The sequence below is a fragment of the Hemitrygon akajei genome, chromosome 8, assembly GCF_048418815.1.
Source record: "Hemitrygon akajei chromosome 8, sHemAka1.3, whole genome shotgun sequence".
Lineage (NCBI taxonomy): Eukaryota > Metazoa > Chordata > Chondrichthyes > Myliobatiformes > Dasyatidae > Hemitrygon > Hemitrygon akajei.
In genome coordinates this window covers 53,698,366-53,712,894 of record NC_133131.1, presented here as the reverse complement: position 1 = coordinate 53,712,894, position 14,529 = coordinate 53,698,366, and the positions used below count along the sequence as shown (strand labels likewise).

The 14,529-nt window shown below is 44.6% G+C and overlaps 1 protein-coding gene across 4 annotated transcripts in view; it reads left to right on the top strand.

Annotated features, from left to right (window-relative positions):
* Positions 1–14,529, top strand: part of LOC140731909 (SH2B adapter protein 2) — a 172,267-nt gene that overhangs the window by 117,918 nt on the left and 39,820 nt on the right. For all 4 annotated transcript variants that reach the window (XM_073053879.1, XM_073053880.1, XM_073053881.1 and 1 more), the window contains exon 8: positions 2,703–2,896. In XM_073053879.1, coding sequence (XP_072909980.1) covers positions 2,703–2,896 — 194 coding nt within the window. The remainder of the gene's footprint in view (positions 1–2,702; positions 2,897–14,529) is intronic.

Here is a 14,529-nt window from a genome sequence, read left to right as displayed (position 1 = left end):
GTAGGTCATGTTGTTGGTGGTAGGGAAATTGTGGCAGAGCTAGTTCCTTGCTCAGGCAGGAGTTAACTCTAGTCATGACCAACCTCGCAGAGCACTTTATCACATTGAGTGTATATGTGAGTGCAATAGTCATTGAGCAACTTACCCCGCTCTTCTTGCCACGTATGATGGCTGATCTCTAATTGCAGTAGTGAGAGTTTGAAGATGTCCTTGAACACTCCCACCAGTTAGTTTGTGCTATTTTTCATACCATTAAACATAGAACATAGAATAGTACAACACATTACAGGCCCTTCGGCCCACAATGTTGTGCCGACCCTCAAACCCTGCCTCACATATAACCCCCACCTTAAATTCCACCATATACCTGTCTAGTCGTCTCTTAAACTTCACTAGTGTATCCGCCTCCACCACTGACTCAGGCAGTGCATTCCACGCACCAACCACTCTCCGAGTGAAAAACCTTCCTCTAATATCCCCCTTGAACTTCCCTCCCGTTACCTTAAAGCCATGTCCTCTTGTATTGAGCAGTGGTGCCCTGGGGAAGAGGCGCTGGCTGTCCACTCTGTCTATTCCTCTTAATATCTTGTACACCTCTATCATGTCTCCCCTCATCCTCCTTAGGATTAGGGCCTGATGTTTGCAAGGATTCACCCTCTTGAAGGACCTTCTCCTCCCTCACTCTTGTTTGTGCTGAGATGTTACTTTTAAAGAGAGGGTCAGCTGAGAGAGTGGACTCTACATCTCTTTTACCCTGTTTCACATCCACAAATCTAGCTGATCCTGTTCCTCAGTTCCCTTTGTTTTCATTGTGACCTCACTAACTGTGTCCCCAGCCCACTGAAATTGGCAGTTCTAATAATCTGTGGCCTTCTGAACTAGGATTTTTTTTTTCCTTTTCTCAGTCCTAAATGGTCAACTGTTTACTGGAGACTGTTATCTAAAAAAAGCCTCACGGCATCCAAGCTGGTCACATGTTTCTGCTTGAACCCGATCCCTGGGGTTAGTGTGGGGAACACCCCAAGCAAGTGTATCCATATTTGTAGGCACAACTAGTCAGATGGAAATAATGGCAGCAAATCATTCCAAGAAATAGACGCCAAAGAAAATGCACTGACATTAGGTTCCCAACTATCCTGAAGTTGTACCATTAACATATTTTTATTCTTTTCTAGCCATTGATTCTCACTCTGTGCTGAGGCAATGCCTCAAATCTCAGGAATCCTATTTGCTTCCAAACACATGTGACACTTTTAAATTCAAACAGGATACCCCTTATCGATTTTCATTCAACATTTTGAGAAGCGCCCTGGCAGCACGAAGAATCACGTGGAGAGCGTAAACTGTTTACGTATCACATCAGAGTAGTGGTTTTTCCTGTTAGAAGCCAGGATTGGAAGGAAAACCTGGGAAGCAAGGGAGAAGTGGGGGTTTGGGAAAAGTGTGTGTGTGTGTGTGTGTGTGTGTGTGTGTGTGTGTGTGTGTGTGTGTGTGTGTGTGTGTGTGTGTGTGTGTGTGTGTGTGTGTGTGTGTGTGTGTGTGTGTGTGTGTGTGTGTGTGTGTGTGTGTGTGTCAGACAGAGCCGACCGACCAGGACACCACCAATCATGTTACTAGAACAGTACAGCGGAAGAACAAACTAGTAATGAAGAGAGGTTTGTATAGATCAGTAGAAAGATCTTTGCCTGCCCATCTCCTTCCTCTGGACCCCCTTCTTCTTACCTATCTTCCACCTAACACCCCCTAGCTTCTTACTTCATCTGCCTTCCCCCACTTTCACCCTCACCTGGTGTCACCTATCACCTGCCAGTCTGTCCTCCCAATCCCCCAGCTTCTGTCCCCTTCCTATACAGTCTTGATGAAGGGTCTTGACTTCCCTCCTCCATTGATGCTGCCTGACATGTTTCATTTAACTGCTGTGCTGATTGCTGATTCTGCCACCTCCAACACCATTTCCTGCACCCCAGACCCTTGGTTTACAGCAGCTGGACCACTCTGTCTGGGCAAAGATGTGGGTTTCTGTCTGGATTCTTTCATCTTGATCCTGAGCATGATACAGAGTATTTTTAAAAGAATGGAAATCAAAGGAACTTGAGTTCTGTACTTCATGGAACAGGTATGGATGATTGTCAAGCTCTGCCTTTTAGATCCAGGGGCTGGGTTAGAAGGGGAAGCAGTTATACCTCACATACAGAAAGATTGGGATTGCTGTAAGCACTGGAGAGGGTTCAGCATGTATTGACCAAGCTGTTATATGGAACACTAGAAGTTTTAGGAGAAAAGGGAGGACGGAAACTGGGAATGCACCCCTTAGGTCATTGAAGCTGATCAGGATTTGCAGAGCAGTAAGGGTCTGTCTTGGTGTTTGAGATTTTGGGTGACAGGTCTTCAGGCATAGAGCAGGACAATGTTTCTGTATGTAAAGGTGGTCTAAGCCTGGAGCTTTCTGCCACAGATTCTCATTGGTGCTGGCCAGCATGATCTTGACTAGGTGATGAGTGCAGCCTGGTAACAGTCCTAGTCCCAACCCTAGGTGGTTGCCCTGAGGATGTTGTGATGGTGGATGAGCGTTCTCATTGAAAGCTGGGAAAGTAGGAGGGCTGTCCGTTTCCTCCTGCGCTCGAGCTGAGTGCTTCCTTTGGGTGGGGTGCATCTGCTTTCTTGGAATCCACTGAAACAGAGTCCCCTTTCTCAACCTGTAGATGAGAAGGAGCTGCCAGCGTCTCCGACCCTGCTGTCGGGATACCCCTGGTTCCATGGAACTCTGTCACGGATTAAAGCAGCCCAGCTGGTACTAGCCGGTGGCAGGAGGAGTCACGGCCTCTTTGTCATTCGTCAGAGCGAGACCCGGCCAGGAGAGTATGTGTTGACCTTCAACTTTCAGGGCAAAGCCAAGGTAAGGGCTGATGCATGAACCAGCACCCACCACAGCTCCCATGCAGATTAGAGGTTTCAAGTCTCATATAAAATATAAATGACTTTTGTTCCTATCTGATGCTTTTGTCAAAAATGGCCAAGAATTTCATTTGTGCTCAACAAAAATGGACTGTGACTGCACCGTGCTTCACTTGTAGAGTTAAATGAATCCCTCACACCACAAAGCACTGGAACTCTTGGCAGGCAGATGAGAGTTTATTGAACATTTCCACATAATAGAATATGTCTCCCACTGGCTTCTATTCCTGCATTTTTGCCGGTGAAGAAGTGTTCAGACTGGTTAATGTTCGTGGCAACTGGTTATGTGTTTCTGAAATTCACCAGAAATTTGGTTAATGAATTCTTCAGCAGGAAAAGAGGAGAGAAGGGGCAGGTGGAGAGAAAACTGGAGCATTAGAAACATAGAAAACCCACAGTACAATACAGGCCCTTTGGTCCACAAAGCTGTGCCGAACATATCCTTACCTTAGAAATTACCTAGGGTTACCCATAGCCTCTTATTTTTCTAAGGTCCATGTACCTGTCCAGGAGTCTCTTAAAAGACCCTATCGTATCTGCCTCCACCACTGTCACCGGCAGCCCATTCCATGCACTCACCACTCTGCATAAAATAGTTACCCTGATATCTCCTCTGTACCCACTTCTAAGCACCTTAAATCTGTGCCCTCCTGTGCTAGCCATTTCAGCGCTGGGAAAAAACCCTCTGACTATCTACACAATCAATGCCTCTCATCATCTTAAACACCTCTATCAAGTCACCTCTCATCCTCTGTTGATCCAAGGGAAAAAAGCCGAGTTCACTCAACCTATTCTCATAAGGCATGCTCCCCAATCCAGGCAACATCCTTGTAAATCTCCTCTGCACCCTTTCTATGGTTTCCACATCCTTTCTGTAGTGAGGCGATCAGAACTGAGCACAGTACTCCCAAGTGGGGTCCGACTGGGGTCCTATATCACTGCAACATTGCCTCTCAGCTCCTAAACTCAATCCCACGATTGATGAAGGCCAGTGCACCGTATGTCTTCTTAACCACAGAGTCAACCTGCGCAGCAGCTTTTAGTGTCCTGTGGACTTGGACCGCAAGATCCCTCTGATCCTCCACACTGCCAAGAGTCTTACCATTAATACTATATTTTGCCATCATATTTGACCTACCAAAATGAACCACCTCATACTTATCTGGGTTGAACTCCATATGCCACTTCTCAGCCCAGTTTTACATCCTATCAATGTCCTGCTGTAACCTCTGACAGCCCTCCACACTATTCACAACTCCCCCAACCTTTGTGTCATTAGCAAATTTACTAATCCATCCTGAGGCACACCATTGGTGAACAACCTCCATGCAGAATATGACCCGTCTACAACCACTCTTTGCCTTCTGTGGGCAAGCCAGTTCTGGATCCAGAATGTCTCCTTGGATCCCATGCCTCCTTACTTTCTCAACAATACTTGCATGGTATATGTTGTCAAATGCCTTGCTGAAATCCATATACACTACATCTCCTGCTCTACCTTCATCAATGTGTTTAGTCACATCCTCAAAAAATTCAATCAGGCTCGTAAGGCTTGACCTGCCTTTCACAAAGCCATGCTGAATATTCCTAATCATATTACGCCTCTCCAAATGTTCATAAATCCTGCCTCTCAGGATCTTCTCCATCAACTTACCAACCACTGAAATAAGACTCACTGGTCTATAATTTCCTGGGTTATCTCTACTCCCTTTCTTGAATAAAGGAACAACATCCGCAACTCTCCAATCCTCCGGACCCTCTCCTGTCCTCAGTGATGATGCAAAGATCATTGCCAGAGGCATCACCTCCCACAGTAGCCTGTGGTACATGTCATAGAACATAGAATAGTACAGCACATTACAGGCCCTTCGGCCCACAATGTTGTGCCGACCCTCAAACCCTGCCTCCCATATAACCCCCCACCTTAATTTCCTCCATATACCTGTCTAGTAGTCTCTTAAACTTCACTAGTGTATCTGCCTCCACCACTGACTCAGGAAGTGCATTCCACGCACCAACCACTCTCTGAGTGAAAAACCTTCCTCTAATATCCCCCTTGAACTTCCCTCCCCTTACCTTAAAGCCATGTCCCCTTGTACTGAGCAGTGGTGCCCTGGGGAAGAGGTGCTGGCTGCCCACTCTGTCTATTCCTCTTAATAACTTGTACACCTCTATCATGTCTCCCCTCATCCTGCTTCTGTCCAAAGAGTAAAGCCCTAGCTCCCCTAATCTCTGATCATAATCCATACTCTCTAAACCAGGCAGCATCCTGGTAAATCTCCTCTGTACCCTTTCCAATACTTCCATATCCTTCCTATAGTGAGGCGACCAGAACTGGACACAGTACTCCAAGTGTGGCCTAACTAGAGTTTTATAGAGCTGCATCATTACATTGTGTCTCTTAAACTCTATCCCTCGACTTATGAAAGCTAACACTCCATAAGCTTTCTTAACTACTCTATCTACCTGTGAGGCAACTTTCAGGGATCTGTGGACATGTACCCCTAGATCCCTCTGCTCCTCCACACTGCCAAGTATCCTGCCATTTACTTTGTACTCTGCCTTGGAGTTTGTCCTTCCAAAATGTTCCACCTCACACTTCTCCGGGTTGAACTCCATCTGCCACTTCTCAGCCCACTTCTGCATCCTACCAATGTCTCTCTGCAATCTTCGACAATCCTCTACACTATTTACAACACCAACAACCTTTGTGTCATCTGCAAACTTGCCAACCCACCCTTCTACCCCCACATCCAGGTCGTTAATAAAAATCACAAAAAGTAGAGGTCCCAGAACAGATCCTTGTGGGACACCACTAGTCACAACCCTCCAATCTGAATGTACTCCCTCCACCATGACCTCTGCCTTCTGCAGGCAAGCCAATTCTGAATCCACCTGACCAAACTTCCCTGGATCCCTGCCTTCTGACTTTCTGAATAAGCCTACTGTGTGGAACCTTGTCAAATGCCTTACTAAAATCCATGTAGATCACACCCACTGCACTACCCTCATCTATATGCCTGGTCACCTCCTCAAAGAACTCAATCAGGCTTGTTAGACATGATCTGCCCTTCACAAAGCCATGCTGACTGTCCCTGATCAGACCATGATTCTCTAAATGCCCATAGATCCTATCTCTAAGAATCTTTTCCAACAGTTTTCCCACCACAGACGTAAGGCTCACTGGTCTATAATTACCTGGACTATCCCTACTACCTTTTTTGAACAAGGGGACAACATTCACCTCCCTCCAATCCTCCGGTACCATTCCTGTGGACAACGAGGACATAAAGATCCTAGCCAGAGGTTCAGCAATCTCTTCCCTTGCCTCGTGGAGCAGCCTGGGGAATATTCCATCAGGCCCCGGGGACTTATCCGTCCTAATGTATTTTAACAACTCCAACACCTCCTCTCCCTTAATATCAACATGCTCCAGAACATCAACCTCACTCATATTGTCCTCACTGTCATCAAATTCCCTCTCATTGGTGAATACCGAAGAGAAGTATTCATTGAGGACCTCACTCACTTCCACAGCCTCCAGGCACATCTTCCCACTTTTACCTCTAATCAGTCCTACCTTCACTCCTGTCATCCTTTTGTTCTTCACATAATTGAAGAATGCCTTGGGGTTTTCCTTTACCCTACTCGCCAAGGCCTTCTCATGCCCCCTTCTTGCTCTTCTCAGCCCCTTCTTAAGCTCCTTTCTTGCTACTCAATATCATTGAGTAGCAATATTATTATTCCTCAATAGACCCATCTGATCCTTGCTTCCTAAACCTCATGTATGCTGCCTTTTTCCACCTGACTAGATTTTCCACTAGATCCCGTCCAGTCCTGGTGACTTATCCAACTTGATGCTTTCCAAAAGCTCCAGCACATCCTCTTTCTTAATATCTACATGCTCAAGCTTTTCCGTCCATTGTAAGTCATCCCTACAATTGCCAAGATCTTTTTCAGTAGTGAATATTGAAGCAAAGTACTCATTAAGTACCTCCGCTAACTCCTCCGGTTCCATACACACTTTTCCACTGTCACACTCGATTGGTCCTATTCTCTCACGTCTTATCCTCTTGCTCTTAACATTCTTGTGGAATGCCTTGGGGTTTTTCTGAATTCTGTCCGCCAAGGCCTTCTCATGGCCCCTTTGGCTCTCCTAAGATATTCTTAAGTTCCTTCCTGCTAGCCTTATAATCTTCTAAATCTCTGTCATTATCTAGTTTTTTGAACCTTTCCTAAGCTTTTCTTTTTGACTAGATTTACAACAGCCTTTGTATACCATGGTTCCTGTACCCTACCATCCTTTTCCAATCTCATTGGAATGTACCTATGCAGAACTCCATGCAAATATCACCTGAACATTTTCCACATTTCTTCCATACATTTCCCTGAGAATATCTGTTCCCAATTTATGCTTCTAAGTTCCTATCTGATAGCCTCATATTTCTCCTTACTCCAATTAAACGCTTTCCTAACTTGTCTGTTCCTATCCCTCTCCAATGCTATGGTAAAAGAGATAGAATTGTGATCACTGTCTGCAAAACGCTCCCACTGAGAGATCTGACAGCTGACCAGGTTTATTTCCCAATACCAGATCAAGTACAGCCTCTCTTCTTGTCGGCTTATCTACATACTGTGTCAAGAAACCTTCCTGAACACACCTAACAAACTCCACCCCATCTAAACCCCTCACTCTAGGGAGATGCCAATTGATATTTAGGAAATTAAAAACTCCCACCATGACAACCCTGTTGTTAATATACTTTTCCAGAATCTGTCTTCCTATCTGCTCCTCAATGTCCCTGTTATTATTGGGTGGTCTATAAAAAACACTCAGTTGAGTTATTGACCCCTTCCTGTCCCTAACATCTACCCACAGAGACTCCGTAAACTGTCCCTCCATGTCTTCCTCCTTTTCTGCAGCCATGACACTATCATTGACCTAGAGTGGTTACCGTACAGGAGTAGGCCATTTGGTCCCTCTTATCCATCCCAGCTCCTGAATGGAGCAACTCACTAGTACAACCCACTGCCCATTTTCCACGGCCTTGCAATTTTTTCCCAACTATTTGGGCAGAACAGATCATTATGGACCACAATTGTAATAAGCGAGAAGTAACATACCTTGGAATATCCAATGAGGATGGGTACATGGAATGAACAATTGGCTCCAGAGAATTGAAGAGCAGAGGAAATATAGGGCACATGTACAATGATTTCTGAAGTTGACAGCGCAGATAGAAACACAGAAAATCTACAGCACAGTACAGGCCCTTTGGCCCACAATGTTGTGCCAGCAATCTAGTAGTTGCCTGGAATTTCTCTAGCACTTAGCCCTCTATTTTTCTAAGCTCAATGTACGTGTCTAAGCGTTGCTTAAAAGACCTTATTGTATCCACCTTTACCATCTTCACTGGCAGGGCATTCCACGCACGCACCACTCTCTGTGTGGAAAAACTTACCTCTGACATTTTCCTTGTAAAAAGGGTGATGAAGAATCCTTTCAATAGCCAGGGTATAGGATACAACAGCAGGTTGTAATTTTATAAGATCTGGTTAGGTCACAGATGAGTATAATAAACAGTTTTGGTTACCACACTATCGGAAAGATGTGTTTGTACTGGAGATGGTACAGAGGGGATTCACCAGGATGTTACTTGGGATGGAGCATTTCAGTAGAAAGTTTGTTTTCCTGCAGTGTTGGAGGCTGTGAGGGGACCTTTACAAAATGATGGGAGGTATGAATATAGAGAAATAGACAATCTTGTAGCGAAGCTCAGAGGTGTCAGCAGCATAAGACCATAAGATATAGGAGCAAAATTAGGCTATTTGGCACATTGAGTCTGTTTCGCCATTTTATCATGGCGAATCTATTTTTCCTCTCAGCTCCAATCTCCTGCCTTTCGCCGCCCCCCCCCCCCCCATATCCCTTCATGCCCTGACCAATAAAGAAGTTATCAACCTCTGTCTTAAATATACATAAAGTCTTGGCCTTCACTGCTACCTGTAGCAAAGAATTCCACAGATTCACCGCTCTGGCTAAAGAAATTCCTCCTCATCTCCATTCTAAGAGGATGCCCTCTATTCTGAGGTTGTGTCCTCTGGTCTTAGACACCCCCATCACAGGAAGCATCCTCTCCACATCCATTCTATTAAGGTTTCAATGAGGTCACCCCTCGTTCTCTGAATTCCAATGAATCAGGCTCAGAGCTATCAAACACTCTTCATATGGCAAGCTGGTTACTGCTAGAATCATTTTCGTGAACCACCTTTGAACTCTCTGCTGTTTCAGCACATCCTTTTAAGATAAGGGGCCCAAAACTGCTCACAATAGTCCAGGTGAATCTCACCGGTGCTTTATAAAGTCTTCAATATTACATCCTTGCTTTTGTATTCACATCCTCTTGAAATGAATGCTAACATCGCATTTTCCTTCCTCACCACAGACTCAACCTGCAAATTAACCTTCAGGGAATTCTGCACAAGGACTCCCAGATCCCTTTGCATCTCAGATTTTTGTAGTTTTCTCCCATTTAGAAAATAATCAATCCTTTAATTTCTTCTACCAAAATACATGATCATACACTTCCCGACACTGTATTCCATCTGCCACTTCTTTGCCCATTCTCCTAATCTGTCTGAGTCCCTCTGTAGCCCTTCTATTTTCTCAAACTACCTGCCCCTCCACCTATCTTCATATTGTCTGAAAACTTTCCAACAAACTCCATCATCCAAGTCATTGACATATAATGTAAAAAGAATCGGTCCCAACACGCACCCTATGGAACACCACTAGTCATCCGCAGCCAACCAGAATTTTTTTGCCTCCTATTCTTTGCCTCCTGCCAATCAGCCACTGCTTTATCCATGCTAGAATCTTTCCTGTAATATTATGGGCTCATAGCTAGGATACAGCCTCAGAGAATAGGAACATCCTTTTAAAGCAGAGATGAGGAGGAATTTAGTCTGGTATTCACCCTTTTGATTTTGTCCCACCTTTTACTTGGCAACTTATCCTGTTGACTGCAATTTTGCACTATCATCAATCTCTCCTTGCTAGGAGCCTCACTACATATTGGCTCTATTTGTAAACCAACTACCTCATCTTCAGCACTATCATCACTCCAGTTCCCATACACCCTGCCAAATTAGTTTAAACCCACCTGAACAACTCTAGCCACCTCGGGTTCAGGTGTAACCCTTTCCTTTGTGTAGGTGATAGCTTCCCCAGAAGATATCCTAAAGATCCATGAATCTGAATCCCTACTAGTTCCTCAGCCACACATTCATCTGCCAGATCATCCAATTCTTACCCTCACTGGCACGTGGCACAGGCAGCAAGCCAGAGATTACTATCCCGAATGTCCTTTTTTTCAGCTTTCTACTGTTACGAACTCCGTAACTGAGTCACTTACCAGCAAAGATAGATATGTCTGCTGAAGTCTGATGGTACTATTTTTAAACGTTTTTATTTATAAAGGGGCACAAAAGTAAGGTTAATACAAACATTCAACTAATATAAGTCGTCACTACTCAATCTACAGCACAGGTATAGTAATAATCAATCAGAAATAAGCTCTATCATTGTCTAGGGGATAATACTGAGTCCAATTGAAATATAAAGAGTCACTCAGAAGTCTGCAGGCTTTTCCCTTTTGGGAACCGCTGGGGTTTCACGTTGTGGAGAGAGAGAGATGGTTGAGAAAGGATAAACACTTGCCCGTTGTCTTTACAGAGCAAGTCCTTGGAATCAGGGGAGCAGGCTTCCCCGTTGTTAGTTAAAAGCGGTCTTCCGTTGGTTCCAGCCACAGATTCAAAATTCGGAATCTAATGCACGTGGCTTCCTTCAAAATGGCTTCCCGCTCCCACGGGAATCGGTATCGTGCTTCCTTGGTGTCTCCTTGGTGCGTCTGAGGGTTGTCCCCCCCTCAGACCCTCCTTTATACTTCTTCACGGGATCGCAGGTGTCAATCAGGTTGCAGGTGATGCGATCTCTCTCTCTCAACCAGCCCACTTTGCCCGAGGGCTTTTCACGTGGTCTCCATGAGACAATAGTCAATGTCGCCTTTTTTTTCATCCCTATGGAAACGCGAACTTCCGCACGTCTCTCTCTTGGGTCATTGACTCCCCCCCCCCCCCCTTCACTAGGGCTCTTGCGATTCTCCCAAAGGAGGGGGCTGAGGTCATAACACTACCTAGCTCCCTAAAATCTCTTTTCATGACCTCCTCACCTTGTCTACCTATGCCATTGGTGTCAATATGTACCAAGACTTCTGGCTGCACACTCTCGCCCTTGAAAATGGCATGGACATGATCTGACAAACCCTGATCCTGGCACCAGGGAGGTAACATACCATCTAGGTGTCTCAATTGTGCCCACAGAACCTCGTCTCTATTCCTCTGACTAAAGAATATCCTCTTCACCTCTTTGCTCTTCTAAGCCACAGCAACAGGCTCAGTGCCAGAGGTCCATGTGGCTCCCACCTGGTAGGTCGATCTCCTCAAAAGTATCTAAGGTTATATACTTATTATTGAAGGGAATGGCCACAGGTATTCTCTGCACTGGCTGTGCAATTCCCCTCATTCTCCTGACAGTCACCCAGTTACCTGTCTCCTGCAACCTAGGGGCGACTACCTCCCTGTAGCAACTCTTCTCATCATCTTCTCATTCTCCCATATGAGCTGAAGGTCATCGAGCTGTAGCTCCAGTTCTTTCAGCAGCTGTGGTGTCTTGCTTCTTCACTGGATGTTGAGAAACTTTATTCTGTATTAATTAAAACCAGAGAAGTGGCCTAGAGGAGATCTCAGAACAATTACTTTCACCAGGAAGTGGTTGCAAAGTGGAAGTTACTACCAGAGAAGATGGTGGAGGCAGACTCTCCAATATACCGTGTATCACGACAAGCACCTGAATTGTCAAATGCTAGTGAATAGGATTTGTATACATGGGTACTTAATGGTTGGCGTAGACAAGATGGGCTGAAGAGCCTATTGCTGTACAGTATGCCTCCATGAATCTATCTACCTCACTCTGCCCCTCTTGATGGCCACAACAGAATCTTCCTCCACCACATCTGCAGGCTGGATTTTCAAGAATCCAAACATATGCCATGTTTTACCTCATGTCACCCTGAAGCCTCTACGCTTCAGTTAGTTGACTGTGCCCTCAACTGGTCCACCTATGAAAGCAGGATGACCATTTAGCCCCTCAAACATGGCCCACCATTCAATGTGATCACAGCTGATATGTCCCAACTATCACTTCCTCTGTACCTTCTCCTCTTACACCTCAATTTCCCGAGTTATCAGAAATTTATCAAGCTATTCTGGCTAGTACAGAAATTACAGAGCCCAGCACAAATTATTTAAAGCATCCTTAGGCATGGATGATGTGCCAGAGGATTGGAGGATAGTTAATGTTGTTCCATCGTTTAAGAAAAGCTTTAAGAATAAGCCAGGAAAGTGTAAGTCAGTGAGCCTGATGTCAGTAGTGGGTAACTTATTAGAAGATATTCTAAGTGACCAGGTACAGTATATAAGTATTTGGGTAGACAGGGATGATTAGAATAGTCAAGATGGCTTTCTACATAGTAGATCGTGTCCAACCAATCTCATAGTTTTTCAAAGTTGCTAGGAAAGTTGATGAAGGAAAGGCAGTGGATGTTGTCTATATGAACTTTCGCAGTCCCTTTGACAATGTCCTGTATGTAAGGTTGGACAAGAAGGTTCGGTTGTAGTCTGTGACACTCAAGTCTAATGATCCAGGACTATATAAGAAGGCTAAATACAACTTATGGGGGGGCTATTTAAAGAGCAAAAGAAAAATTCTGAACGAGGTTAGAGGCAGAATCGGATGCACGTCAATCCTGGTAGGGGAAGCAGACCACTACTTCCTACAAAGCAAAACCTAACGTCATGAATGGTAGTGATGCTTAACTCCCAGATGAGCTCAATACACGCTTTGAAAGGGAGAATTAGACTACAGCTATGAGGATCCCTGCAGCACCAGGTCCCCTGTGATGTCTGTCTCAGAGGCTAACGTCAGATCGCCTTTCAAAGCGAAAGGCCCTGATGCGGTACTTGGAAGATATCTGAAAACTTTTGCCAACTAACTAATGGGTGAGTTCAAAGACATTTTTAATCTCTCATTACAATAACTGGAGCTCCCACCAGCTTCAAAAGGGCAACAATTATACCAGGGTTCAAGAGGAGTTGTCTTAATGACTATCATCCAGTAGCACTCATATCTACATCAATTAAGTGCTTTGAGAGTTTGGTTATGGCTAGAATCAACTCCTGCCTCAGCAAGGACCTGGACCACTGCAATTTGCGTATCGTCACAATAGGTCTACAGTGGATGCAATCTCATTGGCTCTTCATGCTGCCGTGGATCACCTGGACAATACTAATACTTATGTCAGTCTGCCATTTATTAACTACAGCTCAACTTTTAATACAATCATTCCTATAGGTCTAATCAGAAAACTCCAATACCTGGGCCTCTCTACCTTCCTCTGCAACTGGATCCTTGACTTCCTCACCGGAAGACCACAATCTGTGCGGATTGGAAATAACATCTCTACCTCCCTGTTAATTAACATTGGTACACTTCAGGGATGAGTGCTTAGCCCATTGCTCTACTCTACACCCATGATTCAGTGGCTAGGTACAGCTCAAATGTCATCTGTAAGTTTGCTGATGACACAACTATTATTGGCAAAATATTAAATGGTAACGAGAAGGCATACAGGAGCAAAGTGTATCAGCTAGTTGAGTGATGTTACAGCAACAACCTTGCAATCAACATCAGTAAAACCAAAGAATTGATTGTGGACTTCAGAAGGGTAAGATGAGGGAACACACACCAGTCCTCATAGAAGGATCAGAAGTGGAAAGAGTGAGCAATCTCAAATGCCTGGGTGTCAACATCTCTGAGGATCTATCCTGGGTCCAACATATTGATGCAATTACAAAGAAGGCACAACAGTGGCTATATTTCATTAGAAGTCTGAGGAGATTTTGTGTCACCAGAGACACTCGCAAATTTATACAGATGTACCACAGACAGCATTCTAACTGGCTGCATCGTTGTCTGGTAAGGTGGAGGGCACTCACAGGAGCTGAAAAAGGTGTAAACTCAGTAATTTCCATTATTGACCTCAACTTCCAGGATATCTTCAAGGAGCGATGCCTCAAAAAGGCAGCATCCATCATTAAGAACAACATATCACCCAGGAAATGCCCTCTTCTCATTCCCACCATCAGGGAGGAGGTACAGGAGCCTGAAGGCACTCTCAATGGTTCGGGAACTGCTTTTTCTCTTCTGCCATCAGATTTCTGAGTAGACAATGAACCCATGGAGACTACCTCACTACTTTTTTGTACTACTTATTTAATTTAATTTTTTTAGTATATAAGATATATATAGATCTAAGAAGATGTAACTCTTTCAGGTTTGCTGATTGAGTAGAAAAGGCAGCAACTTGCAGCAGTTCAGTTCTTTGAGCAATGACTAATCAGCATACAAGCTTGATTGGCAAGAACAAATGAAAGTATGACAGGGGCAAGATGATT